We start from the raw sequence: 11,366 nt of genomic DNA, 5'->3' as shown, positions 1-11,366 counted from the left end.
TAGGTGGAATAGTATTTAATCCAAGGGCTATTAATAATCAAAAAGTAGATCCAATGGCTTAAAACCTAATAGCATCATGATGGTGATACTTGTAAAAGTATCATAGCTCAACTCTCTCTCTCTCTCTCTCTCTCTCTCTATATATATATATATAGAGGTGAGGTATCTAAAATGAATATTCGATAAACCTAGGTGGGGTATCTAAAATTTTTTGTAAACAATTTAACGAAATATTAATGAACAAGCTAACGAAAAGATAAAAATGAAACCACATGACACTAATTTAATATATTTTAAACCACATGGTACTAGGGTGAGAAAATACGAAACCACGAAGGTGACATTTAAAGTTTACCCTAAAATATGTTCTTCATAGTTTTCATTGCTTTTAGAATTGCTCTACTTGTGGTACTTAAAAGTGGAGCCACCAAAAGATTCGAAAATTTAAAAAAAAAAAAATGAAAAAAAAGGAAAAGACAAAGGGGGCCTTTGAAGCCATTATACATAGTAAGACCCCATTGCTAACTATGGCTATATATTTAAAAAAAGAAAAGAAAAAAAAAAAAGCTGCTCTGAGCAATATGTAATCACAGTTGATTTGATGTAACATCATTTCCTCTTTCCACTCTGGAGAGTTTAAATAAGAACAAGATTTAAGTGCACTGTGCATGTGGGAGTACAAAGTCCACACTGCTAAAAAGATATTGAAATAATTAATTGGCCAATTTACATAAAAATTTTACAGATTTTGAGATTTGGTAAAATCGGATCGCTTTTTTTAATTTTACAGATTCAGATCGAATTTTCAGAACTATATTATAATTTTTTGTGAAATTTTTATTTTCAATCGTTAATTTTGAACCCTTTCAATCACTAGATAAATAATATCGAAAAATCATAAAATTTATTTTCTAAATATTTCATATATACTAGATTAAGTTTATCGGAGCTGATTATCGATTTGAAAGCTCCATTATCGAAAACGGCTCAGGAGCACGAAGACCTCCGTACTCCTAATAACACACAAGACCTACTATATATATATATATATATATATATATATATATATATATATATATATATATATATATATATATAATATTTAAGTATATGTAGATTGAATGTGTAATCAAGTTTAGTTAAAATTTAGCCAATGTTGCTGGCCCATAAAAACAAACCCAATATGCCAACAAAAGGGCAAAATTATACTAAATTTACACTCTCCCTCTCTTTCTTTCACAAAGCCCTAAATTCCTAATCTCTCGCTCTCTCTCTCTCTCTCTCTCTTTTTCTTTGTCTTTCACCCTATGCGGCCAAACCTGAAGCCCCCTAAGTCACTAAGTAACAGCACACACCCACCATTGCCTATCTTGCCATTAATTGTGTACTTGAGAAAATATACAAAATATTTCTATGATAAACAATTATTGTTTATACAAAATTTTGATATTAGTTATATATGATTGAATAGTTTAATCCAATATTTGTCTATATAATTTATTCATTTTGTGACCGCATAGATGAAAAAAAATAATATGGAGATTAAAGGCGGAAAAGAAGACATGCGAAGTTGAAAAGATTAGATATTCAACTCATAAGTTATTTTTCTTCATATTATAATACCGTATTTCATATAATTATTTTGTATTTTGAACTATTAGATATATTTTTGTATCAAATTATAAATAATGTTCTATACAGATTAAACTATTGATCGTACGATGTTGAGAATTTCAAGCGGCTCGTTTAGGGCTCGACTCGAAATTAGGCTCGCTCGAGCTCAGCTCAAATTAATTTCAAGCCGAGCTTGAGCCTAATTTAGGCTCGAAATTAATTTCAAGCCGAATTTGAGCTGAGGTAAGCTCGCTCAGGCTCGGCTCGTTTCCACCCCTAGTCACCACCACGGAAGCGTTGTGTCAACGCCAGCTAATTATACCATTTAAATTAATTCAAGCTTACATGTTAAATTCAAAGTTTAAATTCAAATTACATTTTGAATTAAATTTTAAATTTAAAGCTCAAATTTTAATTATAAATTTTGAATTCAAATTCTATTTTTGAATTTAAATTTTAAATTTAAATTTCATTTTGGGTTCAAATTTCAAATTTAAATTTTGATTTTGCATTCAAATTTAAATCCTAATTCAATTTTGAATTCAAATTCAAATTATGTATTTAATTTTAAATTCAAAATCACATTTTGAATTCCAATTCTAAATTTAATTCAAACTTTGATTGACTTTCAACTTGAAAATGCGAATTTGAATACGAAGTTCAAATTTTAAATTCAAAATCAGATTTTGATTTAAAATATCAATTTAGATTCACATTTAGATTTTGAATTCAAATTTTCAAATTGAAATTTAAATTCTAATTGAGTTCAAAATTTGAAATGCAATAAAGATTGTGAATTTAAATTTAANATGATTGAATAGTTTAATCCAATATTTGTCTATATAATTTATTCATTTTGTGACCGCATAGATGAAAAAAAATAATATGGAGATTAAAGGCGGAAGAAAAGACATGCGAAGTTGAAAAGATTAGATATTCAACTCATAAGTTATTTTCGATCATAGAGCTTTCGAATCAATGATCCATATCGTTGAACGTTATTTAGAGCATTTAAAATTTTTAGAAATCAAATTTCATAATATTTTAACATCATTTAGCTTACGATCAGAAGATATCAAAATTGATAATTTTTAATAACCGGTATTGAATACTTGCTAGTTTAACGGTATAAAAAAATCGGAATCGGTTAAGTTTTTGATAGAAAATTATATTCACTATCTAAATAAAGATTAATAATTTCAATCTTAAATTGAAGGATCCAATCATCCATTTTTAGAACGTCTTTCGATTTTGATCATTTATTTTATGCCCGCTTGATGGATTTTATTATAATTTTTTTTTTGAAGTTTCAAATATTTTAGATTATATTTAATGGAATGAATCGTCGATTCGAAAGTTCTATCATCGAAAATGCCTTATGAGTATGAAAAGGCTCTATACTCATAATAAGAGTATAGTGGTCGGACTCTCTTTATATATATATATATATATATATATATTTCTCTTTGAAATTTTATTACAAGTACCGACCGTCCCTAGAGCAAGTAGCAAAGGGCTTGGTGGTTGGTACCTGAGGTCCCAAATTCGAATCCTAATTGATTCACATTTTCATCTAAATTTATTTCTAAATAAAATAAACGAAGCGGGTAGCGTGCTACCGATCTCTCTCAAAAAAAACAAAAAAAGAAAGTTTCATTATAGGTCAAATACCACACAAGAAATGAACCCCATATACAGTTCTAAATTTAGTACTTTCAACAGTGGTTTGTGGCATTGGATACCTTAACGAAAGTCTAAAGATGATGATGATGATGATGACATTATAGCAGGGTTTGGAACATGGAAGCTAATAGTGAAAAAGATTGTTTTAAAAAAAAAAAAAAAAAAAAACAAAAGGTTAAAAACATTATTGTGGTTCAAGTGTTCATGCATGGGGAGAAGTGTAGGCTCAAAGAGTTAGGTTAATAAGGAGTTTACTCATGTGTTTCACTATAGATTTTGATGTGGAAAATGTAATTGAAACATTTCATGGGGTGTACTTGGCTTAGCCATTTATTAATTTAGGTTATTATATATGTTGGTTTTATATATATATATATATATAGTAGGGCTGTTGTGCTCTCAGGAGCACGAAGGTCTCCGTGCTCCTGAGCTGTTTTCGATGATGGAATTTTCAAATCGACGATCGGCTCCGTTAGACTTGATCTAGGATATTTGAAGTTTCTAAAAAATAATTTTAGCGATTTTTTGATATCATTTACCAAGTGATCGAAAGGATTCAAAATCAATAATTTTTAATGGTTGATATCTGCCGTTTTCAAGTTTAACGGTGTAGAAGTATTCAAATCAGATGAAATTTTGATACAAAATTCTTTATACTANATATATATCAAAAGGAAGTCAAAAATGGTGGCTTCTGTGGATTGGGATATCATCAATAACTTCAATATTCAAAGCCAAGGACAACATTTCAATTATTTTCGTATTAGTACAAATGGTATAATTCATGTGATCTTTATCGTATATGCGATAAAAAAAAATTATAATTATTAATAAATTATTTCTATTTTATTGATCTTTTATGTAATATTTCAAAATATTACTAAAAACGTTTTACATAGTACCACTACAACAGAATTAGGTTATAGGGACACATATTTATAACATTTTTTAGTAAGTGTCCCATTTATGCTGAAACTTAAAAAAACATCTGCTAATGTCTAAATATATAGCCCAATCCAACCAAAAATAAAAGATTACTCTAATCAACCCACCACACCCAGTCCATTTGGCCCGATTACAAACAGAAAAGAAAAAAAAAAAGAAAAATCAATTGCCATCTTTTCTTCTCTCTTCACTCAATCTACTGAAATTCTAGACGAAGAGCCTTTCTTGTCGTCCTCCTCCGCCACCGCAGCCAACGAGATAGAGTTTCGGCGGTTGCTAAATATTTAAATAAGTGTTGGTAAATTAGCAGTACTATTTTAGGTAATAGCGACACTCTTTAACTGTTACTATATACCTAGCGACCCCACATATAGCAACACTTTTTAAAAGTGTCGGTAATTTTAGCTAGCAGCACTATTTTGACATGTACCTATATTTAAAAGTGTCGCTATAGATCGTTTTTTTTGTAGTGTACATACATTTATGTATAGAGAGAAGCACGCTACCTCCTTAAGAATAGATTTATATACAATCATAACCCTAAATTTTTTTTAAAAAAAAATAAGGTGCCTAGCCAAATAAATTTGTTATATATATATATATAATTAAAATTATAATTACATTACAAATACCTATCTCATTATGTGGAAATATAATGTTACAGGTCGTACACTAGTATTTATTTCCATTCATTAATAAGATTTATTCATAGCACATTCAAGCTATGGATAGGAGGTGACAAGTATTGTATAGCACTTTCTTTTTTCATTCAATTCAATGTGCACTTTAACACTCACTACTTGTACTAGAGAAATAAATAAAAACACAGAGCCTTAATCATATGGTGATATATTTATTTATTTATTATTTATAAATTGATAAAAGAAGGGGCGATTTTTTTTTTATTTTTTAATTTTTTAGATATTTTTTTCTATATATAATTATGAATATTAAAATATAATGTAAAATATATACTATTATATATATTAATAAAATATGTGGAGATTTTTTTTATGTGTGTTCAATTATAAAGTTATACATATAATAATAGCGTAATAAAAAATAGATAAATCGCTATTTAAAATTAGCTATGATGAGAGATATAAATAAAAATAAAATTTTGATCCACGGCAATACAGCGTGTTGGAGAAGAGTTCCAACGAATTTTCTACTGCTGTATATAGATTTTATGTAGTCATTAATTATTAAGATACGATGAAAATTCTTAATTTTTTGTATAAAGGAAAATTTTAGCTAAGATAAATTAATAGTAAATAATTTTTTCTTATTTTTTGTTCTTGATGATATTCTATTCATCTCATTTTTTTTTTTACTAATAATAAAACTTAGGAAGCAAATTTTTAAAATCTTTTTATTTAGTGAAATTGGCATAGCTCATTTTGGCGCGCAATGTTGTACGGGTAGGATTATCTTGGACGCGAGGTGGGTCCCACAACAAGCCACCACCCCAGCTTTCCACGTGGCCACTCACATAACGCGTCTCTCTCCAAATTCTCTCAACATATCGCCGATACGTTACGTCAGAGCTTTAATTTTCGGGAGTTATTATTTTTTAATTTTTAAATTTTATTTAAAATTTCGATAAAAATTTATTTGTTATTATTAGTAACATTTTTATGTTATTTCCCCACTAATTCTAAAATCTCTCTTTTTAAATTAGTTTCGAATTTAGTTGAGTTATTGATTTAATCGAAACAAATATTTTATTTTTGAATAAATTTAATTTGATGAAACTTATTTTTTATCTGAGTTTTTTATTAACTCCGATACATGATTGAACCCGGCTCCTTTTTTGCACAAAACCCCCTCCCTCGTCTACAAATACAAAAGCCACCCCTCCTCTCATTTCCCTCCTTTCTCTCTCGTCTCAAACCCTTCCCTCTCCCTCTCCCTCTCCCTATCCCTCGCATGCTCCCCTAAACCCTAGCGTAAACCCTAGCAGCGACAACAACGACGACGACGACACCGTTGCCATGGGGAAGTACATGCGCAAGGCGAAGCTCTCCGGGGAGGTCGCGCTCATGGAGGTCTCCGCCCACCAAACCCCGCTCGGCGTCCGCACGCGGAGCCGCACCCTCGCTCTCCAGCGCCTTCAAAAACCCTCCTCCTCTTCCTCCCCTTCCTCCCCTTCCCGTTTCCCTGATCCCTCCCTTGCCTACCTCGAGCTCCGGAGCCGCCGCCTCGAGAAGCCCCCGCCGCCGCGGCCCAAGGAGGAGCCCAAGGAGCGGGGCGGGGCCAAACCCGCGGCGCCCAAACCGGTCGGGCGCGGCGTAAGGAGCGCCAATTCAGGCTCGGCCGGGTCGAGCTCGGTCGCGAGGCTCGCCGCCTCGGCGGCGGCGGCGGCGGCGGAGGAGGAGGAGGAGGAGGAGGAGGAGGAAGAGGAGGAGGTTGAGGCGTCGTTCGGCGAGAACGTTCTAGACGTGGAAGCTAGGGACAGGTGATTTCTTATCTCCTTTTTAATTTGTTTATTTGTGATTTTGTTCTTCGTTTAGGGTTAGGGTTCCTTGTCCCAATGCTTATGTAGCATAGCTAGGGTTTTATATGTCTTTGTCTTTTTCTTTTTTGAATGCGTGGAGATGGGTTTTCTCTCAAAGTTGGAAACTTTTGGGTTCTTTCAACGTTTGTGGGATTTTTCCCCTTTCTTAGGTGTTCTTTTTCTTAGAATTTGGTTTCTAGGGTTTTGATGGAACCTCAGTCATATCAAGAATTTTCTGTAGAAAAGTCTAAGAAATTACGCCATAATGCATTGCTTATAGGTTTCTAGGAGAGTCCAAAATGAAGTATTTTAGTTTCCTCCTCATTTTTGTAGTAGAACAAATAAGCTCACTTTTCTTTTTATTGTTCAGTGGGTTTTGGGGACCCCCTGAGCTAATTGTTCTAATCTCTTCCCTTTAATTGAAAACTTCCACCCCTATAAAGCTCTCATCTTTATCTCTACTTTCTGTTTTTGTCACTTGCTCTGTCTCTTAAAGTTAATCTTTTTCAGATGAGAAATCATTCTCACAGCTAATGCCAACTTTTATCTCCATCTTTTCCTTACTTTACAACATACATTGTATGTACCTGTAAATTTGTCACATTAGAAAAATAAATGCTGGTGAGAATTTTGCACATAATGATAATCCCCAATATATCCTTCCTAAATGATACAGTAATTGCACTCAGATTGTCGGTGCAGACGGATTTAACATTATACGCAAAACCGGTCATTTATCATTCAGGGCGGTAAAATAATATTTTTTTTTTTTTGTATGTATTTCTTGTAAATCATTTGGGAGTTATGTGCAATACTTGATGTATCCAAGGATGTAAAAATGCACCTATTCTATTATTGTATTTATGTTATAGGTTGTGTTCACATCTTTCACTATCATATGATTCTGGCTCGGTTTCTGTACATGGGCATTTCTTTCTGTTCATCTTATGTTTACTTTTCTGTGTGGTAATAAAATTTAAAAGTAAATACCATGGTTGGGACTCTCCTCTAGTCCTATGACATGGGTGCAGCAGACACAGCTGGGGCCTGGGCCTCCTCCTTTGATGGTCATTTATGTCAATTAGTGGGGTTTTTTTTTTCTTTTTACTTTATCTTTGACATGACCTGAAATTAATGCCTTTTCCTGTGTCTGTTTCCTGCAAGTGATAACTTGTATGAGACTGTTTGTCATATACAAATAAATTATATTTTGCTGATAGTATTGTATTTTTTTTTTTTAATTTTACTTCAGTTCTAACATATTTTCTTTTAAGTTTCCACTGCTTGAGGCAGGGCCACTATTTACTTGTTATGAGTCCTATCAGGGTTCCTTGGATGACCCATGCAAGACCATGTGGGTCTTTAAGTTGCATATGTGACTTCTCAAGGTACTTCTTTAAGCCTATTTGGTCTGCTTTTGGTTCCGCTTTCAGCTGCAAACATAAAGTCCCGAGCTTTTGCCGCAGCTCAAGCTGAAATGCAATTTGTGTCCCGAAAGTAGAGGTTCTAGTTTGAAGCTTTTGCTTTTTCTTTCTCTAGAGAGAAGCTATTGTGGGTATTTTCATATAATGCTTTTCGTAATAGCATTCCTCAGTAAAGCCTGAAAGGCACTTCATCGAACAGTAGGCTCAAGTGGTGTTCTTGAAAGTTGTTTGCCGATGTCAACTTTAGATTTTCAAACGGTAAAACTGAAATTTTTTGCTCCGTTACACAAAGGGACTTCAGTAAGGCTCATCCTTTCAAATCTTGCTTTGCTGGAAGTGAGATAATCATGAGGCCATCTCCTCGTTGCATGCTTTTCTTGCTTCTCCATTTTTTATCTTGGCCTTTGGTACGCGACAAGTGAATCACTTCAGTATTGAAAACACCAAATCTAGTATCATCATTCATTGAAATCTTACGTTGTTCTCGAGTCACTTATGCGCAACCAAACATAAGCTCTTCTTGATACCGAAAGTGTAGTCTTCCACAGCTCATTAATTTGCTTGCATGTGCTGCTTTTGGAACTGTTTGTGGTCGTGCGGCACCGACAAGAGATCATTGAATCCAAATGCATCCAAAATTTGATTTGAACTATAGTCGTATTTTTTCTGAAGCATGATCAGAAGGGTTGTCCTCATCCTGGACCACCGAAAATAGGAGCACGAGCCAGTATCTTAGGGGCACGAAATGGTGGTTCGTCTTATGTGATTTTAATTAAATGTTCAGTGTCCTTTCTATAAGTTCTTTCCAGTCCTTCTTCCTCATGTGACTTTGAGTTGCAGCGCCTTTTGTTTTCTCTCTCTGATTACAGCTGCATGCAGTTTCATCATGGATTTGACGCGATTAAATTGTTTGAAGAAAATCAAGCCTTTATGGCTGGTTTTTATTTATTTATGCCGAGGCAAATGAGGGGAAAAAAAACATTTTGGGTTTTTATGTCTACATTTATTGGGCATCTAGGGTGTGTTCGTCCTTTAATGTTTAATTTTAGAACATAAATGCTAAACAATGTTTTTGGGCTTCCTTGCATTATTTTTTTCTTTGCAGGGATGTGAGGGAGTCAACACCTTGTAGTTTGATAAGGGATTCGGATGCAATAGGAACTCCCAGCTCTACAACGAGACCGACGAACTCGAGTGCTTCAAACCGCCGAGAGCGGAATTTGCTGCATCGAGCTTTCCCGACTGCCCTTGAGATGGAAGAGTTTTTTGCTGATGCGGAGAGGCTCCAACAGCAAATATTTATGGAGAAGTATGCCTTCTTTGTTATGTTCTTTTACTTTTCTCCGTTCCTTTTCCTTCTCTAGTCTAGATGGTGTTAGTCTAGAGCTTCTTGAATGGAATAAGGTGATGGGGCTAGTTTTCGAGGCGGAATTCATAAATACATGTCATCATACTTACATATAGGCCTTATAGATGTTGTAGATTAGATCTACTAGTTTACTTTAAATGTATGTGCTTGTGCGGATGCTTATAGATACGTGCAAGTACGTGCACTAATAGTTTGGTGGAATTATATTTTGTAGGTACAACTTTGATCCGATAAACGACTACCCGCTCCCGGGGAGGTATGAATGGGTGAAGCTGGATTACTAGGGCTTGAAATCTCAAAATCTTCATCTGGCAACAGTTTCTTTCCCTTTCTCAACCTCTCCAATTGTCCTTAACTTCTCCTCTCTGTGTTGTAAAAATTTAGCTAATCTAACTAGTTTGTAGCCTCTAATTATCTGTACCATAGAGAATTGGTGATGAGTTGCACCTTGGAAAGAAAAGAAGGACAAAACAAAAGGAAAAAAAAAAAAGCCCCTAACTCCTGAACTTCACTGTTACTCTTACAAGGTCATCATTCTCTATAAGTCACAAATGTTGTTCAAATTTTCTCTCTTTAAGTATTATGTTCACAATCTCTTCTTGGTCTGTGTGGGTTCTGGACAGTGTAGTCAGATTAACTTTCGTCTATATTGCTGCTGAATGGCTAATGGACCTGAAAAAGAAAAGCTCATTGGCTGATGGACCTGATGGACAAAAGCTCATTGAATGTGGCCAAGTCCATGTTGGCTCGATGATAATTAGAGGGAATGAGTATTGTGGGCTAGTTACAATGAATATATATATATTTTCTTTGTTATGGTTTACTTATTTNTTCTCACCTAATGGTTTGATTGTGATTCAGTGACTAGAATGAATGTAATAAGATATGTAAATGTTAACAGCTAGCATGTTTAAGTGAAAAGTGCAAGGATCAAGTCACACCATATTGGGACAGTACAGAGACTATTCATGCATTGTACCTTTTCATTTGAACACATTTATTTGTGGTAGGTACAGATTCTCTTTGGTGGGTGTGTTTAGCTTCTACTGTGAGTAATTGGTGTTCTTTTTAATGCCTTTTTTACTGTTTGACAGTAGTAAAAAGTACATCAAGTTCTTTCACAAAGCTGTAGCATGAGGGGTTCTGTCAAGTTAATAGGGAACAGGGCTTTCAATTTGAAGGGATTAAAGGGCTCTCATCATGGTGGCAGTGTAGAGGATGTGAGAAACAGTGATTCCACCCAAAGTGCTTCCTATTAAACTGAAAATGGAACTGACAAATCACAAATTATCTTTAGCAGTTTAGAGCCTATATTGATTGGAAAATACAGTTAGGGTTTTTTTTTTTTGCATTTGGCCCCTCAAAAAAATTTATTTTAAAAATAATTTCAACAAATTTATATTCGTAAAAATTGTCCTAGTCCTGCCACGCAAGCGCCACGTCAGCGGGGTTGGGGTCAGTTTGTTAAGTTGAACACGGTGAATCATTCAACGTGTCTAAACACGGTGAATGGTTCACCGTGTTTGGAAAAAATATAGTATATATGTATTGTATTGCGAAAAATTATAAATATTGAAAAGGGGAAAGAAGGGGAATATATGTATAAAACACGGTGAACCATTCACCGTGTTCAACTTAACACCATGCCCCTGATGTGGCGCCCACGTGGCGGAGATAGAGCCAAATTTGTAATTATAAATTTGATGGGGGTTATTTGTAAAGAAAAATATTTTGAGAGGGTCAAATGTAAAAAAAAGCCCTACAATTATTATCTGCATAGTTTTTTGGTTTTTTTTTCATTTAGATGATAAGACGAGCGAGTAAATATAAGCCA

The 11,366-nt window shown here is 33.9% G+C and overlaps 1 protein-coding gene across 3 annotated transcripts; it reads left to right on the top strand.

Moving 5' to 3' along the window:
* Nucleotides 6,088-10,021, top strand: LOC109713717 (cyclin-dependent kinase inhibitor 5-like). Of its 3 annotated transcripts, none has more exons than XM_020237893.1 (4): nt 6,088-6,700; nt 8,014-8,127; nt 9,269-9,472; nt 9,724-10,021. In XM_020237893.1, the coding sequence occupies exons 1-4, from the start codon at nt 6,237-6,239 to the stop codon at nt 9,764-9,766; spliced, it is 825 nt and encodes a 274-aa protein (XP_020093482.1). In that variant the 5' UTR covers nt 6,088-6,236; the 3' UTR covers nt 9,767-10,021. The 3 variants fall into 3 exon arrangements, with proteins under 3 accessions (XP_020093482.1, XP_020093481.1, XP_020093483.1); XM_020237892.1 differs by having other exon boundaries at nt 6,089-6,700; nt 9,747-10,021; XM_020237894.1 differs by lacking the exon at nt 8,014-8,127 and having other exon boundaries at nt 6,091-6,700; nt 9,747-10,021.

Source organism: Ananas comosus, linkage group 8, assembly GCF_001540865.1.
Source record: "Ananas comosus cultivar F153 linkage group 8, ASM154086v1, whole genome shotgun sequence".
NCBI classification, from domain to species: Eukaryota; Viridiplantae; Streptophyta; class Magnoliopsida; order Poales; family Bromeliaceae; genus Ananas; species Ananas comosus.
Note: the sequence above shows the minus strand (reverse complement) of the source record. Positions and strands in the feature narration are given on the sequence as shown.

Coding starts and splice junctions, on each gene's coding strand:
- LOC109713717 (XM_020237892.1), top strand. CDS start 6,237: ATGGGGAAGTACATGCGCAAGGCGAAGCTCTCCGGGGAGGTCGCGCTC. Junction 6,701..8,013: donor GACGTGGAAGCTAGGGACAG/GTGATTTCTTAT, acceptor TTTTCTTTTAAG/TTTCCACTGCTTGAGGCAGG. Junction 8,128..9,268: donor TGCATATGTGACTTCTCAAG/GTACTTCTTTAA, acceptor TTTTCTTTGCAG/GGATGTGAGGGAGTCAACAC.